Source organism: Natrix helvetica (genome assembly GCF_964273705.1).
Source record: "Natrix helvetica genome assembly, chromosome: 3".
NCBI lineage: Eukaryota > Metazoa > Chordata > Lepidosauria > Squamata > Natricidae > Natrix > Natrix helvetica.
Genome location: NC_138549.1, coordinates 161,009,655 through 161,033,394, shown reverse-complemented (window position 1 = coordinate 161,033,394; position 23,740 = coordinate 161,009,655). Strand labels below are relative to the sequence as shown.

General features: G+C 38.2%; 1 protein-coding gene across 5 annotated transcripts; it reads right to left on the bottom strand.

Moving 5' to 3' along the window:
* Window positions 1-3,264: 3,264 nt before the first annotated feature.
* On the bottom strand, window positions 3,265-23,497 carry RAE1 (ribonucleic acid export 1; the record flags this gene model as incomplete). Of its 5 annotated transcripts, XR_014174869.1 has the most annotated exons (15): window positions 23,355-23,497; window positions 20,983-21,079; window positions 20,225-20,329; window positions 19,468-19,560; window positions 18,773-18,859; window positions 17,735-17,821; window positions 16,761-16,832; window positions 16,389-16,496; window positions 15,460-15,566; window positions 15,273-15,348; window positions 13,411-13,605; window positions 11,017-11,102; window positions 8,320-8,353; window positions 5,763-5,879; window positions 3,265-4,871 (listed from the first exon to the last, which is right to left on the bottom strand). XR_014174869.1 is itself a non-coding variant. In XM_081946719.1 (14 exons), the coding sequence occupies exons 2-13, from the start codon at window positions 21,070-21,072 to the stop codon at window positions 8,350-8,352; spliced, it is 1,110 nt and encodes a 369-aa protein (XP_081802845.1). In that variant the 5' UTR covers window positions 21,073-21,079; window positions 23,355-23,497. The 5 variants fall into 5 exon arrangements, 4 of the variants coding, with proteins under 4 accessions (XP_081802845.1, XP_081802846.1, XP_081802848.1 ...); XM_081946719.1 differs by lacking the exon at window positions 5,763-5,879; XM_081946720.1 differs by lacking the exons at window positions 5,763-5,879; window positions 8,320-8,353.
* Window positions 23,498-23,740: the final 243 nt, after the last annotated feature.

The following is a 23,740-nucleotide window of genomic DNA, read 5'->3' as shown; positions in this document are numbered from 1 at the left end:
CTGATTTAAGAGTACATAATGCTTCAAAATACCCAAACCACACAGACATCTCACAAAGTGCAAGAGCTACAGGAGATATCTAGTGTGCTGTGACAGGGAATTGGGAAAAGAAATCCCAACATTCAAGCCTACTTGAGCCAAGCTTTTAGTAGGAGGGTCAAGCGAGTCTATGGTGGTACCTTAGGGTTCAACATCAACCTAGCCAGACTAGTCATTTTATGAAGTCGGCTGCAGAACATGAAAGCTTTCACCTGTTAATTAAATTGGTCATGTGGAAAAGAAGCTACCTGGTCTCGCTTGGAACAGTTCTGCTCTTAGCCCAGCCTAGTTCAGAGAGTTGATGGTGTGTGGATTACAAGACCCTCAAGGTTCCTTCCATCTCTCTCTCTCTCTCTGTATGTCTTGGAGGAAGGTAATATGTGGGAATGCCTTGAGACACAGGAGAAAGATCTATAATCTTTGTATCAGAGTCTAATACATGTATCAGAAAGATCCATGCATTAGACAATGGCCATATAAATGGTACCTGGGTCTGCAGAAGGCATGAGGACATGACAGAATACAGAATAACAGAGTTGGAAGGGACTTTGGAAGTCTTCTAGTCCAAACCCCAGCCCAAGCAGGAGACCCTATACTATTCTGGACAAATGGCTGTGGAATGTATTCTTGAAAACTTCCAGCACCCACAACCTCTGAAGGCAAATTGTTCCACTGCTTAATTGTTCCGTTAGGAAATTTCTCAATTCGAGGTTGGACCTCTCTCTTTGATAGGTTTCCATCCGTTGTGTGTGTTGCCCTCAGATACTTTGTGAAATAAGCCGCCCCCTTCTTTGTGACAGCTCTCAAATATTGGAAGACTGCTATGTCACTCCTGGTCCTTCTGTTTATTAGAATAGACAGACCCAGTTCTTGCAACTGTTCATTGTTTTGGCCTCTAGCCCCCTAATCATCTTTGTTGCTCTTCAGCACCCTCTTTCCAGGAGTCTCAACATCTTTTTGGTATTCTGGTGACCAGAACTGGACATAGTATTCCAGGTGTAGTCTTACCAAGACAGTATTTAGCAGTAACACTTCATGTGATCCTGATACTATCCCTCTGTTGATGCAATCTAGGACTGCATTGGCTTGATTGCTGTAGCAAATTACTGGCTTATACTTAAGTGGTCATTAACTAGGACTCTTAGTGGATAGTGGATAACTGTCAGTTATTACTATTGAGCTGAGTTCCACCTATTCTATACCCGTGCATTTGGTTTTCCTTGCCTAAGTGTACCTTACTTTTCTAACCACTGAATTACATTTTGTTGAATAGTACCCAGTGTTCACGTCTTTCAAAATCTTTCTGGATCTTGAGCCTACCTTTCAAAGTGTTGGTTAGTCATCTGCAAATTGGATGAGTTCCACTTCTACCCCCTTATCTAAATCGTTTATGAAGATATTGTAGAGTACTGGGGCTAAGATAGTACCACACTGCATACTTCCTTCCACATAGATGTAGGTTCTGTTGAGGACTACACATTGAGTATTGTCAGCCAGTTACAAATTCATATGAAGATGCTATCTTTCCACATTTTCTCTTATCAAGAAGTAGGTTGCGGTCTACTGAAATCCAAGCATACTACATTCCCCGCATTTCACTGGCCCACTAATTTTGTCACTTTGTCAAAGAATGCAGTAAGATTTGTTTGGCATGCAAACGTCACAGAAGGGGCATTTTCTAGTTTCTTGTATTATAAAGACAGGGTTGGGATGAGATTTATTTTCAGTTTTGCAAGATTCTCTTAATATAACCTTCCAATCAAGTGCTTCTGGGTATGCTTTTTGTCTGGATTACCTCACAAGGCAGACAAGGAAGGAGTGAAATTGAAGAGGTTTTGAATGAAAAGCAGGATATAAATGTAGCAACATCCCAAATTACATTTGTAATTATAAAGGGCATTTTGTTTTTTACTTTCCTGAAACCTGTGTTTCTCACACAAGTACATACACACCTATGCTGATAACAAATGCATAGTCTTAAGTTCTGATGTTTATGTACTCAAAATGGCACTTCCAATGCCAAATGGCACCTTGACACAAAGGAGGAAGGGAGTGTTGCGTGCTGTTGTGGAACTATAGAAAATGTTAGGAAATGAGAAAGGACAGAGGAAGTGCTCTCATCTCTCAGTCAAATGAAGGATATACGTCTTGCTATTGGGGCTGTCTAAAGTTTGGAGGGGGGGAGGGGTTGGGAATGGAAAGCTTTGTTGAAAAATCTTTGGCAGGCTGAACATATCACCTCCCAGTATTTCATTGCAAGTTCAGCATGTAAATAAAACAATTCTTCTTTTGAAGAAATTACTGTGTCTCAAGACACAGTAATTTGAGAGTAAAGTTGAGAGAAAAGGTTATTCTTATAAATAGCTTTAGGAGGTATCTAAATTCATCCTGGAACACCAGAAGGAAGCATCTGAATTTACTGAGACTGTCGTCTTTAATTACCAGGAAAACCAAAATAAGGAATCTGACTTTTGGGTGGTTCCAGCTTCCTAAGCTTGATAAGCACCTAAAGCAGATGGAATTTTTAATTTTAATTTCCTATAGTTTTATTTAACTTTTATTAGTTTAAGCTGATTAGGCCAAGCCTTCCAAACTTTCCCTTTTCAACCTGCAATAGATACAAATGCTGCCATCTTCCAGCTCACGTAAAGTTTACAGTATCAATAATACTTCTTTAAAAAATTTGAAAATTCTTTAAAAAAATTTTTTTATCATTCATCCATTTTTTTAAAAAATTTACACAGTGGGCAGTTAATTTCTGAAAAAACAGTTTTTCAGTGCCAGGCCAAATATCACATACACACACACACATATATAAAAACAATTTCATAGAAAAGACTACGGTAATCAAAAGAAAAAAAGGAGAGAGAAAAGTGCATTAATCTACTTATTCATGCTTAGAAGGCACACTGCTTTCTCATAAATTACGTTGCTTAGGAAGAACTTGTGGCACTTGTATGCAGGGTTGCTTGAATCCCATCCATCACTTGTTTCTCTATTGGTTAATAAGTTTTTAAGTTATATAAAAAACTCCTTTTACAACCCTGCAATCCTTGCTCGGGATAGAATTGTGGCTACTGGATGGAGCTGAACATTTACTGGCTGGATGCCCTTCCTGATGCCTACACATAGATTTACAGATATTATCACCTTGCTTTAGTGGAAATTCCAGTTTTTAGTAAACTTGTAGTGTTTCTGATTTGATCCCTAAAGTATCTCAAAGGATTGGGGTTTGCAGAACTGATTTATTTATGTAACGTTTTCAGTTGTTCAAGCAAAGCTGACTGCCATGTTGTATACCAGTTAACACAAATATCTGTAACAAAATGAGTATCAGTTAAAAACAAGTATAACAATTATTCAATAAGTGTAACAATTAATTGGCCTCAAATTATTATCTATTAATCCTTGTTTTGCCAACAGTGCCCCAAAACTGCCATCTATGAATATATGGGAGGAATTATTAAAATGATTGCACTAGCAGTCCCTATATAATATTTTTAATACCTGGCAAGAACTGATCAATAAAAGATGAGTGCCAGAAACAAGAGGAAAAAAGGCAAGTTATTGTTGTGTGTGTGTGTGTGTGTGTGTTAAGGGAACAAATTAATGGTATGATTCAACAGGGTATAGAGTAGAATTCTCATGGTGAAAATTGTAAAATAAAACTTTTCTGCCATAAGCAAAGCCAGTGTTTTTGTGAAATCATCATGCAGGTTCATCATCTCTCTAGTTTTGCCATAGTATGGCAACCTATTTCAGAAATTGTTTCTAATTTATTAATTGTCTTTTCTGTATCACTTTGGGGCAATTAAGAGGTTCCAACAAGATGCCCAACTTTTATTTTAAATCACGGACCACTTGCAAATTGTTAGACAACTTAGTGAGCCTCTTAGCAAACAGTTCAAATTCCAGCATGTACATATCTCATATAGAAAAAAAATGTTGCTTTATTCAGCAGCTCCATCATTATTGAAAAGAAACATTGTGTGGAAACCTGGGGCCTGAAGTTTAAGGGTTAATTCAACTAGGCTATGAAGTCTGTTCGTAGAAACTAAATCAAGGCCAAAGAATAAATAATAGTTGACTTTTCGATAGATTTCTTGAATAGAGTTCACTGGACCACAATGTGAAAACTGATTTCTTAAAATCACCACTTAAGACACCTACACATTGTGCTGAAGATGATCAATAATAACAACCAGATAAGGACACTTGCTTAACTTTCTACTGCAAAAAACAAAAAAATGAAGGTAAACTTTTAAAGAACTTATAAAGATGGTATAAGAACCAGAACCAAGTTGTGGCAAAAATGTAAGAATCTCAACTGTGGTGAAAAGAACTGAAAATATTTTGTTCATGATTTTATAACTGTTCATATAATATGAACCTTTGAGAGATCTAAAATAAAATATTTTAAGCTGCTGTTTGTTTCCTCGCTGTTAAATATTCCACAATTCTATTGGAGGAGGGAGGCAGTGCTGCTGTCATGCATAGTGTGATCCTATGCATAATTACTTGAAATTATGCCACAGGTTATAGGCCCACAGCCTATAGGTAGGATAGTATAGGTAGGAACAAGTATAGGTAGGAACAAATGCCCAATGTAGAACACTTAAAGTGAATGCAGTTCCCATAAAAAGAACACATTTTTAAAAACAGGGGAAAGGAAGAGACAACTGAGCATTTCTTTCTCTCTTTTCTTTCTTTTTTTTTGATTTTTCTTATTTTGGCCTCAAAATAAGGCCACACGAGGAAGAAGCCCAACTGGCAGGCACGGTTAGTTAAGTTTCTGGTAGAAATTCCTTCATCAGTTGAAGTTCTTGTGGCACCTTCAAAATAAAAAGGAACACAAGGATTTGTAAGAAAGGTTGCTTTAGAAATCATCCAGTCCAAGAATGGGCACAAGGGTCCAAACATTTATTTTATGAACCAATTAACTCACAGTGTTAGAAATGGAAATAATTATTATTATGCTAAGACAAACTGATCAATTCATTCCTACAAAATCTGTAACATTTTGTTTTCTTAAGATTCATTTATATAGAATAATACATTATAAGAATAATTTTATTTAGCTTTGATGGTAATACTCTACTTCACAACTCCAAATTGTACTCTCCTATTACAGGTAGCCTTCAACTTACAACTATAGTTGAGACCAGAATTATCTTAAGTTGTGCAGGCCATTAAGCAAATCATCACATGATCAACTAGATTTTCTGACATTTTCTGGCAGCCATTAAGTGAATCAACATGGTCCTTAAGTGAACGCCACAGTCATTAAACAAATACATTGTCTACCATGGGAATTTCCCCCCCTGGAAACTGGGAGTAAAGGCCATCTGGTAAAAAAATCATAAATCAGGGTCATATGATAACAGGACACTGCAAATGGCTACAAATGTGAGCTGGGCACCAAAAATGGATTATGTGCACAGTTGTTAGAACTTTGAATTCTGGTCATAAAAACATTTTGGGGGTGCGTCGTAGCATCAAACATTTGCTAAGCAGCTGGTCATACATTAAGGAGTACCCTGCTTAACAGGGCTGAGAAGTATTTCAGATTTAAAAGGGAAAATCTTCTTTGGAACATGGTACCTGTTGGCAACTCCTAAAACGAAATACATTAAGCTCAGAGTGGAAGAGTGATTCTTAGAAAAGATGTATTTTGCTGAATTAACTACAATTACTCAGTATGTTCCCCACTACCCTTGATTTACCAGCAAGCGGTGCAAACTAAAATTTTGGGGTCTTTTGAAGATCTATTATTCTGAGATGCACACAAATAACTGATCTCTAAGCACATGCTTCAGCACCTTTTCCATGAACCTGAGCAGCTAGAAAAATATAAAGAACAAAGCACATTTTCAAAGCTGACAATATATATACACACATTCATACTAAAAAGCTCAATTAAAAGGGTCTCACAATATTGTGAGTGCCTTTTGTCACTTTTTTTACAAAGCATCTTAACTTGGACTTAAGAGAACCCAACGTAGCATCATAGATGCATTTACATCCCCAATGAAGCAAATCCTTGTTTTAGCACATAAATGAAGCTTCTCAAAGTCATTCTTCAGAACTCAGCAATTAAAAAAAAGGAAATAAACCCAGTCTGCCAAAAGCTTTATATCAGAAATGTAAAAGAACTTGAAATATATGAATTCCTTTAGACTGTTCTAATATTGTCCAAACATATGCATGAGAAGGTATAGCATGATGCAGGGCACCTTTGAAAAAAAAACTTTGTGAACAAGCTTTTCTTTATGGCTACAGAACATTTTGCAACATAAATGCTAGCAGAATAATAAGCCAGTTTTAAAAGACAAAACATAATCAAACCTATGATATTCAATGGTAAATTATACTTTCAAGAAGATGTATTTTTAAGATGAAATATTTGAAAAGAAAATTGGCAAAAATGTAATTTAAATATCGCTCTTTTCTAACTAAGTCCACATACTTAAGATTTAAATCAGTCCATGTTGATGTTCTTGCTGTATCTCAAGTACTCAATACACTTTATAAAAAAACAATACTTCTCCCTTGCTCCCAGTAACAGTATGTAAACCACATATTAGAGTAACTAATCCCAATTCATTCATTCATTCATTCTTATCTATCTATCTATCTGTCTGTCTGCCTGTCTAAATCTATCTACAGTATCTATGAACTGCACATGCTTGTGCTTGCTGATTTTTAAATGGTTGGTCTCAAATGAATAGTAATATTGGTTGCTCTTGCTTAACAATGGTAATTAGGACTCACCAGTGCAGTAGTAAAGCACAATATCACGTGCAGTGTCTCCAGTTACCATCGATAAGCAAGGACCATGCAGCTCATTAAGTGAGGCTCTCAAATGGCCGTTGGCTTCCAACCTCCTGCCAGCTTCCTCCACTGACTTTGCTAATGGGAGGTATAGTGGCACATCTGCTGACATTTCTTACCGACTGTAGTAAATTAATAAGCATTATTGTTAAACACTAACTTCCATTCCTTTGATGATACCCTACTCCATCAATAGCATAGCAACTGGATTCTGGTTCATATTTTACTTTTGTTGTTTACCTAAAAGTGCCATTGTAAAGAAGCTATGTCTTAAAGTCAAATACCTGGAATTTATATTTGCAAAAAAGTAAGGCTGATACTTACTACAATGCCAAAACTTAAAACTTAGTATCACAATTAGCTTTTGAAAAAATAGCCATCAATATAATGCCTGATTTGTCTATTAATTTATTTTGCATAAAGCAAAGTTATCTTGCAAACCCTGTTACAATTATTAATAGTTCAAATCTCTTGAATAAAAAGCACTATATTAATTGTGGGTTTTATAATATATTACTCTAGAAAACCCAACTTTTACATAAATACAGGTAGTCCTCAACATGGCAGAATTTCCATCGCTAAATGATGTGGTCATAAAGTGCAACCACATTGCTTAGCAACAGCAATCTCTGCAGTCACATTTGCTGTCACTAATGGAATTCCATAGTTGTTAGCTGAGGCAACTTCCTGCTGGTTTCTCACAACAGTCAGTGAAGAAGCCAGCAGAAAGTTGTATGTCTCAGGCGAGCAGCCAGATAAGTGGCGGCTGCTTGGTGGGGGACAGAGTGACGTGTGGTGAAAGGTTGTGGGGGGACGACGCTTGAGAGGATCCAAGGAGATTCAGGAGACGTGGTATGGGCCAGGAAAAGTACATGAGGATGAAAGGGATAGCGCAAGAGGTGGAGCATGGGTCAAGAAGGATGGGTGAGTGGCAAGGCATGGATCACAAAGGGTGTGCGAGAGGAGGGGGAATGGGTCATGAAGCATAGTGTGAGGCAGTCAGGAAGAGTGTGAGAGAGAGTTGGGAAGGGTATGGCACAGGTCAGGGAGGTGCAGCAATGGTTGGGGAATAGTCCCCTGAGCATGAGTACAGAAGGTCTGGGGAAGTTGTTCAGGTGAAGGAGACTTACCCCAGCAATTTGCAACCTTCCTGTTGGCTTCCCCACTGACTTTCTGAGGTAGCCGGCAGAGAAGGTTGCAAATAGCAATCAGGAGGATCCAGGGCATTTCCAACTGTGTGAAACAGTTGCATAGCGTCCAGTCTGCGAGAATGATCATACAGATGCTGCAAGGACTGGAATATCATTCGTTCAGCATAGCTGTAACTTCAAATACTCACTGAATGAATGGTCACGGGTAGAGGACTATAACTATAGTCTAGTGATACCAGGAGTACAATGCTCTGCATGAGTAATAGGGGTCACACACATAAACACAAAGAATGGTTACCTGCTAGAATCATAATGACTTCCATAAGATTTAACTGCAAAAATGAAAAACGCTTTTTTTATAATCAGAAAGAGTATACATTTAGTCTATATTACATTAGTTACAGTTCAGCACTCCGACACAAACATTTAAATGTTTATGAGCTACTGTCTATGATCTAAAACAGCACAATCAGATTCTTGCCATAAGCAGTAGATTAGGGGGCAGATCTGTTCTTCCTAAGCGCCTATTGCATGCAAAGGTGATTTCAAAATATTGGCATACACAAGTATTGGTGCAGTCAGAGCTTCTGCATGCCAAATATGCATTTTCTTGTGGCCTTCACAGTGAAACTCTGGATTGATTTGAACAAAATACCAGGCATGCGCATACCTGCCTAACTGCAAAAAGAATTCTCTGTAGTCCTACATCTAATCTCACAGATTCACATCAAAACAATCTATGGCTCTGTTGGGAGACACTTAGGTTATGTGAACTTGAAGGTAACCTTTCAACAGTGGGTAGAAGAAGGTCATTATAGGAAATGCTAAGAGATCAAGAATCCTTGTAAGATACTAAGCAGCATAAAAACATGTGGATTAAATTTCTTTCAGATTCAGTTCCAGCACCCTCAGTTAAAACAGCATTAGCTAACATTGTTCTCATCAGACCCTTTCTAATCTCAACACAAATAGGAGATAGTATTGGGATGAACTGTCTGAAGCTGCACAAATTAACTTTTTAATTTAAGGTTAGCCAACTAGGAACAACAGACATGCACTCTTTATGTAGTAGTACAACCGTGTAGTTATTGAACTGAAAAGTGTAGCAAGATTACACGATGCATAGATAAGCATAGACCTCATTTACAGTGAAGTTAGTGATTGCCCTCTAGCTTAGAAGCAGATATATATATATATATATATATATATATATATATATATATATATATATATATATATATATATATATATATATATATATATATATATATATATATATATATATATATATATATATATATATATATATATATATATATATATATATATATATATATATATATATATATATATATATATATATATATATATATATATATATATATATATATATATATATATATATATATATATATATATATATATATATATATATATATATATATTTGTGTTGTATTTGTGCTGATAAAATAAAGGGAGATCATACCAGGGGTTGTAACACAAACACACATATATATATATATATATATATATATATATATAAAATAAAGAAGCAGTCTGCTAAATAATTAGTAAGAGAAATTGCCAGCTGCCTCTATTTCACTGCCTAACTCCACAATTATATTTGACCATTAGTCTATTAATGTGAAAAACATTTTAATTCAAAACAGTTTTATTTAAATAGTAGCAAATATTACAACATATGAACTTACAGAGATTGAATTGACAGAAAAATCATAATATACAAGTTCTACAGTTTTGCTCCCATTCGTTATAAATAGTTTTAGCATCAACCTTGAAAGAACAGTCCTTTGGCAGTCACACAGAAGATTCCAAAATGAAAATAAACCTCAACTGAAATAACATTATAAAAGTCTCCAAACCATTTCTGTTTGGTGGTATTCTGATTTGATCCCCATGCTTGATGATGTTGAAACTGGCATCAAAATGCTGAGAGCAAACTGTTATTCTACTTGGGATATATTTGGGGGGTAGGACACCCCTGTATTTACAGTCTGTTAGGGCACTGATTGGTTTACAGAAATAATCATATGCAACTGAATCACAGAAGATATTCTTCAATCTAAAACACTGGTCCTTCATTTTTGTTGATACCACACAAGCATGGGCACAGTGCAATGTTAACATCTGTTCTGTTCACTCATTCCCTGTCACTTAATGCAGACCCATAGAAAAGGAAGGCAGGGCTCTAAGATTTAAAATTTTACAAAGATATACAGTATCATATGCTGCTTCTACATGATAAAGAGCATCAAGGCCAATAATTATCCTTTAAGGCATTGCCTAAAATTTCCAAGTTATGGTTGCATGCTAGAATTGCCCTAATCTCAAATGTATAGGCTTGGTCTAGCTTGGGATTTTTAATCACAAATTTATTGTTCACGTTCATAGGTAGAAAAATAATGTATACAGGACAAAAATAAGAACACATTATTTTGTTCTAAGTGGACAGTCATTTAATATTAAATTTTACATTTTCATTATAAAAAGAAAAATCATTGTCTTGAGTTTTCATTGAAATAGAAAGCTGACCTATAAATATAACAATAAAATACACAAAAAGACTTCACTCACAACTGTCTTTTTAGGTTTATTTCCTTGATCCCAATTGTTAGCCTTTCTTTTATGGAATTCCATCAAGGAAACAAAAAAAGAAAGGGGGAAAAAAGAGTGGGGGGGGGCTGTCTCAGATTTTCCTGCAGTATTCATAATATGTTTTTCAAACTGACAAGTACCTTTAAAAGATGCAACTATTGTCTCTTGATCCAATGCAAGGATTTTGCCTCTATTAAGAAAAAGGACACACCTTCATGCACATGTCAGGCATTCCTTGCAAGGTAATTTTCCAGCCAACCAAATGTGCTTTGATGTTAGTTACAGAATGTCCTGCAAAGAATTAATAGGCAACTCCAAGGAGACTAAAGGAGAGCAGGTAGCAGGAAAACAACATGGAATAATGGACAGTTATACTCACTACTTTTTATTTCTAGGTTTTAGTTCTTCAGCAGCATTGCGTAGAAATATATAGTTTTTCTTTTGGGGATTATAGAATTCATGCCCCTGGGGAACAAAAAGGTTGAACACAACATTACATATAAACCTGAATCATGACATTATAAAATCAGGCACACAATATTTGTGATATTCAATTAGATTTTTCTTCACAATTACTGAGCAATCATTCATACTATAGAAACCTTTAGCCCACAGTAAAGACCAGTTGGTTCCTCAACTTAAAACTCTATGTGAAAATATATATCTGAAAAGTGGTTCTCCATTTAAATAGCCATGCAAGGGCATTAAGAGATATTCTAATTGTAAGATAAGTTAAACCCAGACGGTCAGCTAAAAAGCAAGGTTGAAGAGAAACAAGATTGAAGAGAATAAAACAATTGCTAAGTGACAGAAATGCCAATCCCAATTGCTGTTGTAATCTGAAGACTACCTGAGGTTCTATCACCAATAGAGTGAAAGGAAAAGGAGAAATTATATATTTGTATATAATAAGAAAGAATAGATCTATTCATACTATGGATAATGTACTAATTTTTCCAATAATCCTGTTATCTATCATCAGAATACATAATACAACTGTAACAGATCTATAGGAGGTATTTTCACCTTCTTACTTGTGCTACTTGTTAAAATTTGCAATGAAAACTTAATACTGATTTTCTACTTGGTACCAGGTCTTGCGCCACCTTAAGATGGGAGTTCAGTGGCATCAAAATGTTGAGATGGAATCTGATGAGAATTCTTTTCTGAATCATGTACTATGCTTAATGCCTGTCATTAGCAGACATCTGAAAAATACGTTTTTCCTTACAAAAATGTGATTGTTATTCTGGAAGATTTCACATTTGCTAACGTAGTAGCAAATCACAATATTCTGTCATATTAGCAGTTATACAAGTAGCCCTCAATTAACAACCATTGTTCAGTGACCATTTAAAGTTAGGACAGCACTGACCAATAGGTATTTATGACTAGTTCTTGGAGTTGTGACCACTGCAGTGTCCCCATGGTAATGTGGTCAATTGCTAGTTGATACCATGTTTCCCCGAAAACAAGACAGGGTCTTATATTCTTTTGACCCCCCCAAAATATTGATTGGGCCTTATTATCTGGGTATTGTTTTGGGGTTGCCGGGTAGAAGCTCTCTTGCGACCGGGCGCTCGAAGACCCAAACACAGCCCCAGGGGCAAACGGTTGTGTTGCGCTGTTGCAGCAGTGTAACATGCCAGCCATGAGGTGACTACGCTCACGAGCAGCCACCCGGCAATCCCCCTTTCCAGCCAGGCAGAGTGCCAATCACTGACCCAATGATATCCCAAAGATGCTAAGCGGCGTGGTGTTCTGCCCTCCCCCTAGCACCCGCAGCTTGGCACATTCGGGATACCCTTAGGTCAGTGCATGGCGCTCTGCCCGGCTGGAAAAGGAGGCTGCGCGAGCGCCTGTTCCGTCCCCTGCTAGTGTGCCTCCCAGCCTCACCATGCCCTGGCCCAGCTCTCCCTGCAGGGCCAGGGTGCCGCCACTGCGGCACTCCGAACATAACCTATTCTCTGGCTTCTAAACTCTGGAGATCCACCGCTCTGGGAGTACGCTCTATGGTTGTGGGCTGGCTGCCGGCAGAGTGTACTTTCAGAGCGTACAACCATAGAGCATATTCCCAGAGTGGCAACTTCCAGAAGACTCGGCATTTTAACTCCATGCTTTGGGAACCGCAGAAAAAGCCAGGCGGCTGCAGCGACAGTACCCTGGCTCTGCAGGGAGAGTTAGGCAACGGCATCGTGAGGCTGGGAGGCGCACGAGTGGGGAGCGGAAAAGCCACTCGTGCAACCCCCCTCTCCAGCCATGCAGAGCCCCATTTACTGACCTAGGGCATTCCGAAGGCGCCAAGCTGCGGGAGCCGGAGGGTGGCGAACAGCCGCTCATGTGACTTGGTGATACCCCTAGGTCAGTGAATGGCACTGTGCCTGGCTGGAAAGGGGGTTTGTCGGGTGGCTGCTGGAACAGTGCAACACAGCCGTTCAACCCTGAGGCTGTGCCCGGCTCTTCGGGAGCCAGCTTGCAAGACATCAACCCCCCTCTCCAGCTGGGCACAACACTGCTCACCGACCTAGCAGTATCCCGAAGGTGCCAAGCAACACGAGCCTTCCCCCCCCCCCCGGTGGCTTGGTGCTTTTGGGCTACCGCTAGATCGGTGAGTGGTGCTCTGCCTGGTGGGGGGGGGGTGTCCAGGGGGCTTATTTTCAGGGGAGGGTTTACATTTTTGCCCACCCGAAAAATGTGGCATGGCCTTATTATCAGGACATGCCACATTTTCGGGGAAACACGGTAGAAATTTATCTTAAGCAAACTCAGTTACCTTTGACCAGTCATAACTAGAAGCATATGCAAATATGTTGCCATTATGGTTGAAGCAACAAGCAGATATCGGCTGGTCTAGCTGTTCGGATGTTTTTAGCTTTGTCCGCGCATCTTTATCCCAGAAACTGAATCTGCCATCAGACCCCACAGTTGCAAGAGTGCCGTGGGCAGGATGGAAGGCAATCCCATTTACCTGTTAAGTAAAAGTTAAAGTATAATTTGAATGTTCACATGCTCTCAGTAATGAAGATTAAAGCCCCACTTTACCAGCTTATAATTTAAAAAGTATGAGAAAAAAGCTTTGTAGTTGTGGCACAAAAAAGTTCCAAATAATAACTCCATTTTACTCTGCAACAATCAATTCCAGGTCCAATTCTGGCACTTTATTTTAGGAAAGATTTACAATAATTGGAATCAGTTCAGTTAAGCGAAACAAGAATGAACTGGAAACCTAAGAGAGATAGAAGGATCTGAAAATACAGTATTTAACCTGAGACAAGACTAAGAGACATATGGCAGCACTCTTCAAATACTTGAAATGATATATCACAAAAGAGAAGCACAACCTGTTATCTACCATTTCGGCATTCCACCGAATAATGCATTCAATATACAGGAAAGCAAAGCCCAAGCGAATGTTAGGGAAAAAAACAACCCTTCCTAACTGTTAAAGCAGTTTGATAATGGCTGCAATTATTAAATACAGTGGCCTCTCCTTGCTGGTTGTGTTCAAGTGGAATGTAGAGAGTTATCTGTCAGAAATACTTTAGGTCAGCTTCCCATGGATTCAGAGTCCATCTCATGGACTGGATTCAGAGAATACACCTTTGAACCACATGATTCTTAAACAGCCAGTATCCTTCACAACTGGTTTAGTAATCTGAGTTTAGATTCAGCAATATATAGTAGGCTGCCAAATGCAAACTCTGCTTTAGACAATGAGAGACAGTACTGCTTTCCCATATAGAGTGGTGATTAAAGCACTCACTTCCATTACTTTTCTCACCATCATATTTTATTCTTGTAAAATGATTGCAATTAATTTATAAGGGAAAGAATGATGGGAGCCATTGGTCAAGAAATGCAAGCATTTGAAGTAGGAAGGGTTGTTCTTTTCATTTCCTCAAGCTAAAGCATAATTGCTTTATCTCTAGAATTTTAATCACAACCAAGGCATACTGTAACTTCTTTTTCTTTTGTATTAGCAAAATTCTGAATCCTACTTATCAAATATACTAGAGCAGTGATGACTAACCTTTTTGCTGTTGGGTGCCAAAAATGCGAGTGCACCCATAATGCAAAGCACCCCACCTTATGCGTATGTGCACACAACACCCTCCCATGCTTCCCCCCCTCCATGCACGCCGCACTACTCACCTCCAAGCTGACCTTAGTATTTCCTCCTGGGGGTTGGGGGAGGCCATTTTTCACCCTCCCCAGGCTTCAGGAAAGCCTCCAGAGGGGCCTCCCATGCCCTCTGGAAGCTGGAAATGGATCGTTTCTGAACTTCCGGTAGGTCTGTTGGGCCCGTTTTTCGCCCTTCCCAGGCTCCAGAGGCTTTCCTGAAGCCTGGGGAGGGTGAAAACGTCCCCACCCAGCCTTCCAGAAGGCCGAAAATAAGCTGGCCGGCGGGTGCATGTGCTCGGGTGCCGACAGATATGGTTCTGCGTGCTACCTGTGGCACGCGTGCCATAGGTTTGCCATCAGGTGACTAGAGCTTGTCCACTCAGATGTGTGATATTAAGTGAAAATGTACTGAGTTGAAAAGAGCAATTATTTTTGTAATTTATTATAAATATCCATTCTTCTTCTTTAATTTGTCCTAGAGGAAACCTACTGTACAACACACAAAATACTTACTGCATAGATATCCTGAGGCGCAGAGGTGTTTGTACCATTGGATCGATGGCATTTGAAGGTAAAGTTGTCTTTGGCACTGAAAAAAAATGCATTCTTTCACTTCACATTGTGTGCAACACAGAATTATTCTAAAAGCCTGCACGTCTTGGAATTCAAAATAAACAGGAGACCATTTCCAAATACTTACGGATTTGGTGGATTAATATAATGAATGGCAACTCTTCCTTCGATACTTCCAAGGGCAAAGCCTGTTGGTTTGTTCACTTTGTCTTTGAAAATAGCCACACAGCGATGCTAAATAAAAGGGACTGTATTTTAATCAGTACTTTCATATATGGCAGTTACAGCTTTCTAATTATCCCATTAGGAATAAGAAACCAATGCTAGCATTATAGGTAGTCCTTAATTTACAACAATTTAATGACTGTTCAAAGTTACAATGTCACTGAAAAAGTGACATGACTGTCATCCATACGTACGACCATTGAAGTATTCTCAAGGTCAAGTGATCAAAATTCAGTTGCTTGGCAACTGACTCATATTTATGATAGCTGCAGTGTTCTGGGGTCATGTGATCACCTTTTGCGACCGTCTGACAAGCCATGTCAATGGGGAAGCAGATTTACTTAACCGTGTTGCTAACTTAACAACTGTAGTGATTCACTTAACTGTGGCAAGATAGGTTGTAAAATAATAATAATAATAATAATAATAATAATAATAATAATAATAATAATAATAATAATAATCTTTTATTTCTAGACCGCGCCCTTTCCTAAGCAGGACTCGGGGCGGTGTACAGTCATTATTAAAAACCATATACATATACATAAACATAGACGGAGGAGATAGAAAATATACTGTACAATATTTAATTAAAATACAAATAAGATTAAAATTCCCTTAAAAAATTCCACAATAAAATGTTTGCCAGGAGGTGGAAGATGGAGCTATAAATCGGCTAAGCCAGCTAATTGGAACAGGTGGGACAAAATTCACTTAACAGATGTTTCTCCTATCAACAGAATTTTAGACTGAATTGTATTCGTATGTCGAGGACGATCTGTTAGAATTAAAAACAAGCCATACTGGGGAAATCAAGAAAACTAAGGTTACCTGATGTTTAAGTGGAGAGTCTATCCTTCTAAATTCAGAAGGCTGATTCTCTAACTGATAAACTATCAAGCCCCTTTCTGCAGTAGCAACAACAGCCATGGGATATATCTAAAACAGGAGAAATTGCGTGAGAGTACAGACCAAGTTATGTGGTAAAGAGTGTTTTATTTCACATTCACATCTAAACAGGAAAGTATTTAATACAAAATTCAATCACTTGATTTTTTTCCTGCAGTAACTGTACATCTATTTCATTATCATAACACATAATACAAATACCACTAATTATCACAAAACAGAGAAAAGACTGATAGTCAAGTATGGCAAGATTCTAACTAATCAAGGCCCAAAGGCTTCTGAAATTCGTCTTACCACATCGGCACAATAGCATCGTTCAGGCAACTGTAGCATCATCATTGGAGTGGGGGTTCGTGTATCCCAAAACTTAAAAAAAAAAGTTCAACAAGGCCTCAATAAATTCTTTTATATAGTAGCAGAATGATCATTCATCATTTCACTTTGAAACGCCTCCAAACCCTAACCAAAATTGATTCAGGAAATATATTATAATGAATGTGGGAGACTGAAGGTACAAATGAGCAAATGGTTGAATAAGTCATGCGTGGGCTCAGTTTTTACCTTTTCAACTGAAGGAATAAGGATCAATTCAAAAGACTTGCAAGCATTTTTTAATATTGGAATTTGATATACTTAGATAAGATTCTTTTTGGTGGAACTCTCAATATTGACTTCTCTACCATTTGAAGTGCTTCAAGCATGGGCCAGTTTCTGAAAATGTACTTTTTTATCGATATAAATAATTCTCAGGAGCATTCATCTGTATTTTTTATTATGTTTAAAAAACTGTATTTATGTCAGGATACCAAATAAATTAGGACTATTTGCTTGGAAGCTCATCACTATTGTTTTCATCTATTTTGTTCCAATTTTCTGTTTGTTGCTTGTAGTTTAATTTTTAATCTGCTGCATTTTAAAAAAGCATTGCTAAAAAAGTGTTACAAATGTAATAGACAAAAAAATAATTGCTCCTAATTGTAAAAAGTTCAAAGCATTTCATGTATATCCTTTATAATACCCAGAGATATATTAGCACTAACTTGGAAAGAATATGTTAAATGGATATTGTTGAATAGACTTCTCTCAATAAACTACTTGAATCAACTATTAGATTTCACCCTCGAGTACATTCACTTGGAAATAAGCCTCACGTTTACAGGAATGCATTACACCTTACTGTAGTATGTACTAGCAATCATTTTTCCATAATTATTACACAGAACTGCAGCAAACCTTTTTACACATCAAAAAAAACATACAAGTCTTACCTTTAATGTTTTATCCCAACTTCCAGTCATCACACAGCTATAATTTGGTGCTTTAATCCAATGGATGGTCTTTACAGGAGCTTCATGCTAAAGAATGTTTAAAAGAATTCTTTAATCACTTTCCATTCATGCAATTACAGATTTTACTTTTCTCTAAAAAAACAACAACACTGGCCTAGCTTTGCCTTTGCAATCCCTTTGGTAAGGCTCTTACTTCTTTCCTGTGCTCTTCCATTTAATATAGACTTGTTACATTTCTGGTCCCATTAAAAACACATCATGTTTTAATTCAAACCCACAGATCTCACTCCATTAGCACCAAGTTGATTATACACTATATTACCAAAAGTATTCGCTCAAAACTGCTTCTGATTATGTGGGTGGATGAGCGAATACTTTTGGCAATATAGTGTATTTCAGCCAGTTCATAGTTTTCAAATATCTGGAAACTATCTCATAGAGAAGGAATAATTTGAAAAGTGCATATTACATTCCAATGAAAAATATAATCATTTTTTAATCCCACTTAAGAAAAAAATGTCTTAGGGATAAGTGTGTAATCAAAGCATCATGTATACTTTCTTCCCATGCAGCTCCATCATTTAAAATGTTTGCTTTTGAACACACCCTAAAATATTGACAAAGGTTTGTATCCTTTCTTAGAAATTAGAATTAAATGAGGCCAATGCATTAGTATACATCAGTGGTCCCCAACCTTTCCGACTCCAGACTGGCAGCAGGGGGGGGGGGGGTTGCGCATACACCCTAATCCTGCGCATGTGAAAATGGAGCTTTGCGTGTCTGCCCGTCTGCACGGCTTGGTTCCCAACAGGCCACAGACTAGTTCTGATCCACGCACCAGAGGTTGAGGACCCCTGGTATGCACAATCACTTAGTTTGAGTATTCTGCACTCTGCAAGGAAACTTTTAAGCACTGTTTCTAACAAGCTTTTTTCCCCATTTTGTGGGAGAAACGTTCATCAAAATCTTTGTGTTGAATTTGTTACAAAGAAAACAATGTCCATTTGAAAATTGTACCTGTGCGATTTGTATTGCTTGATTGCTGTTAAGATCCCACATTTTGGCAGTTTTATCACAGGACCCTGTGAAAACTTTACTTCCATCCTATTAAACAACAGAGAACAAAAAAAACTATGTATTCCATAGTGCATACTGAGGGTGGAGACATTTTAAAAAGAAATATAGGTAGTCCTCGATTACAACAGTTCATTTACTGACAATTCAAAGTTACAATGGCACTGAAAAAAGTGACATGACCATTTTTCAGTTATGACCTCTGCAACATTCCCAGAATCATGTGATCAAAATTCTAAGAACCATGTTACTAACTTATCAACTGTATTGATTCACTTAACAACTGTGGAAAGAAAGGCCGTAAAATGGGACAAAACTCATGTAATAAATGTCTGTTATTTGGGCTCAATTGTGGTCATAGGTTGAGGACTACCTGTACTGTGATTTTTAGTGGTTAAGCCTCTAAAATGGGGGTGCTTTTCTCATTCTAGGATAATTTCCTCCACTATTGCTTTCAGACAGTGGTGTGAAGGTTCCAAGAGTTGCCCTAATTAATTTACGAGCCCCAGGACAAAATTCAAAGTAAAACCATTCATTTATTAGGACTAACATCTTGGCACGGATGATCTCACTCTCCTCCTCCTCTGAAAACCACTATAAAACTTCAAGTACATCTCTTCCGAAATAATGGAACTTACATCACTCCAGCAAACATCTAGTACTGGCCCTGTATGCATCTGTTGGGCTTTTGGAATAGTTTGTCCGTTGTCTTGGATTTCCCAACAACGAACCTGAAATAAATGGAGACCTTTGTAAATATGAATTAAATCGCATTTAGAATGTAAATATTTTACCCTGTCTTTTTAACAATTAAGTATATTTAGCTTTATAAAAATGCAACAATGTGGTAAGATTAGACTACCTACTGAGAAGCTCAATTCAAGGCCTTTGAGATCAATTTATATAGTAATTGGGCCACACTTCTCTTAGTAGTTTTCCATTCCATGAGAGAATGGTTCATTAAATAGAAACCTGAAACTGTTTTTTTTTATGAAACAGATACGAGCTCATAGAAGCCCAAGCAGCAATACCACCTTGCTCCAGATTTAGATATTGTAAACTATTTTTCAAATTTAATGTATCAGTTAAAAGAAATTTGACGAAATGAAATCAATTAGTAGTCCAGTCCTGAAATTTTTACCTCTCATTTCCATTTTACTACTATGAGGTTTTGTTCTGAGATACCTTTAAAAAAAACTATTAAATTGCAGCACTTCTTCACTGCTAATACTTTGCTACAAGCTCACTTTGTCCCATAAAGGATGCAGTTACCTTAACCATTGCCCACTTATGGATATCACATTTTGTCTGCTAGATGCAGTCATTTTCCTTGCCGCAAATGCAGGGAAAGCTGAACGCATGATATGCCTCTACCTATTTTCATTTGTTACTTACATCATTTGCCCATGATCCTGCAATAAGGAAATTACCCGGCAATGTTGGTGGGCTGAAAGCCAAACAACCTATGCTGTCATCAGGTGGGGAAGTAACTTCAATATCCTGGAAAAAATCAAAGTTAAAACATGTTGTAAACACATGCACTTTTTAAAAATCCAATTAGAAGAGTCAAATTGAGAGTACACTTCTACAATGGGAAAAAACCCTTAGAAAAATAAAATTACAATTTTCTCCAATAAATATCATTGTATCAAAAATGATATGCTACAGAGAACATACCCACATAACCTAAGACTGATATATTTTGTAAGCAAAAGATAAGTATCAGTTAAATATAAACACTTTTAAGATCAATATACTACTCTTTCTCCTTTCCTTTCTTTGGTCAAAGAACCTATTAAATCATATAAAACTATCGAAGTTTGCATACTTCAAAAGTGAAGTGGAAATATGAAATGTCAAGCTCTTTTAAAAAATAGCAGAGGCTTGTGTCCTTGTGTGAGGTCAGAAGCACTTTTTTTCTGAATATTCTTAAGGGTCTACAACTGTAGTAGCTATTTGAATGACAGTTCTAACAGCTACTTTATTGCAGTCTCAAAATCTCACAGCAATAAACCTAAACCAATATTTGAATTCAGCCAAAGGAATTATACACATACACTAATAGGCAAACCTGCCATCGCTTAAATTTAATAATTTTTAAAATATTTATGTGAAGTGATTCAGTTTTTCTCATGGCATCCAGAGCTTAATACCTTCATTGGGTTGTGATTATCTGTAGCAGTGCTGCCAAACATGCTGGTGCCTCCAGTTCCAAATCCTGATGTTGACCCAAACAAACTCATCTTGGTCCTGTTATAAGAATGCAAATGAATTTCTGGAAGTTATTTATTCTACAGGGTGTTCAAAAATCAATATAACATATTAAATAAATAACTCTTATTGATAATATAGGCTGCTTTTATAATTGAAAACAGTATAAATGTAAAAACACCATCACCACGCCTCTTTTTTCATCTGCAGTTACTCTCTAGTCTAGACTGGTGATATCTGTCCTAGGCTTAAGGCTTTCCCAGCACATTATCATTTACAGTATTTGGAAAATCTTTAGTCTGAAACCTTATCTAGCTTAAACTTCAAAGTTGCTTACTGTGAGTCTTACATGGGCTTAAGCACTCCAGTATCTTCTACAACATATTTAATCTTGGGTTTATACTTTCAACTGAAGTTTATTTAATCTGTATATACTAGCCACATTATCTTTTTATTTTTAATGGGGAGAGGAGCTTTCTTTACAAATTTTAATGTTTCTTAAAGTACATTATATTACATTACATTCTAGGACAGCCAATAAATAATACTTCGCTGAATGGAAGATGTCTTTGGGCAGAATCATAAGGGTATTCCTTAGATGCGAATTAGTTAGAGCTACTTTGGTGCAAGGATTTGAGTACTGGGAGACAGTGAGTTTGAACACTGGAGCACTCCCTCCACTCTGCCTCTGCCCCTCCCCTCATGTCATTAGATTTTAATGTTTGGTTTTAATTTATTTATATTTTAATGTATCTGTATAAATACATTTTTAATGATTGTGAGCAGCCCAGAGTTACCCTGTGGTAAGATGGGTGGCCAATAAAAAAAGAAGGAAGGAAGGAAGGAAGGAAGGAAGGAAGGAAGGAAGGAAGGAAGGAAGGAAGGAAGGAAGGAAGGAAGGAAGGAAAGCTCTCTTAGGCATGTCCCAAAGGTGCTTTTTCAGGAGGCAACTGGACTTTCTTGTTTTTTTCTTTTTGAAGACGTTTTGCTTCCTTTCCAAGAAGCTTCTTCATTTCTGATGGGATAGTGGGGAATGGAAGGATTACTATCCTGTCAGAGCTGAAGAAGCTTCCTGGATGAGAAGCAAAATGACTTCAAAAAGAAACAAAAACCAAGAAAGTCCAGTAGCCTCCTGAAAAAGCACCTTTGAGACCACCAAGACCTGGATGACTGAGAATCTCTATAGGCTCTCTTGGGCATGAAAGATTGGGTGACGTCTGGTCAGTCACTCTCAATCAAACCCACCTCATGAGGTGGTTGCTGTGGGGAAATAGGAGAAGTAGTATTTATATGTTTCTCATCTTGAGAAAGATCTATCTATCCATCCATTTATTTTTAAAAATTTGGCAACTTTAAAACGGCAAGACCTCGACTCCCATAATTTCCCAACCAGCAGTCAGGCTGAAGAATTATCTTAAAGTTGCCAAATTTGGAGGAAAAAAAACCTGGTATAGATTTAGGTAGCAGCACATCCCATTGCAATAGGGTTGTCCTTCTGAACCAGTGGTTCTCAACCTGTGGGTTGGGACCACTTTGGGGGGGTCAAACGACCCTTTCACAGGTGTCACCTAAGACCATTGGAAAACACTTATTTTCGAAAAAATACAGAAAACATAAAATAATTTTATGGTTGGGAGTCACCACAACATGAGGAACTGTATTAAAGGGTTAGGAAGGTTGAGACCCACTGTTCTGAACCGATGTGGATGTTGCAATTAGATCATTCCAGTATGGACTCAGCTGGATTTTGGGTTTCCATGGGAACCAAAATGTCCCGTTGGGTGGCCAATTTTACAATAGAATAGAATATTCTGTTATTTTAGTTCAGAAAGTCTCCCTTCAGCTTCAGCGAGAGTCTCCCCCCCACCCAAACCCAGCCGTTTGCCTGACTGATGGATAGCGAGGACCCAGATCGTACCTGTCTTCTCTTCTCGCCACGAGTGGGGACTGCAGGTCCAATAACCTCAGGTGAGCCGGCTGGGAATTATGGGGAGAGCGGTCCCACGCACCGAAAGGCGGGGTGCCGGTTAAGTGAAGAGCACGCCCGACTAAGAAGCGGTAGAGGGCAGGCGGCTGCTCTCTTCCGATCAGAGTTGGGGAAGTAAGGGAAGCTATTTAGCTCGTAGTTTTATCGGCGAAGCCATCCGCCCCAACGGTCCTCAGAAAAGGACAGGGACCCAGAGAGCGAAGCAGGACGATGGACGGAGCCCTGGCCGCCCTTAAGCCGCCTCGCCTCTCTCCGAGACCCTTTTCCGGAGAGGAGACTTATCCGACTCGGCCCGGCTGGGAGGAGGGAAAAAAAAAAGACACCCACCTATCAATCCTCCACTTCCCTCAAGCCAACACGCCGGTCGGGACGGTTGGGATTGTCCGCGAAGCCTAGGCCCTTATTCAGTGCGCATGCGCCAAGCCAGGTCCGTTCTCATTCGTCCACAGAACTGGCGGGTTAATGGTGGGGCGTGACGTGTCGGCGTTGGTCCATTTCACTGGGTGGGAGCGTGCTGTAAAAGTAGCTGCCCAAACTTGGGGTCTCGGGCTGTGCTAGATGCTCCCTCTCTCAGCCTCCTGACCATATAGCAATAGCACTTAGACTTATAAACCGCCTCACCGTGCTTTAAAACCCTTCGGGATAACCATGACCTGGATGATTGAGAATCTCCATAGACACTTGAGTCGGTGAGATTCGAACTGTGGACAGCT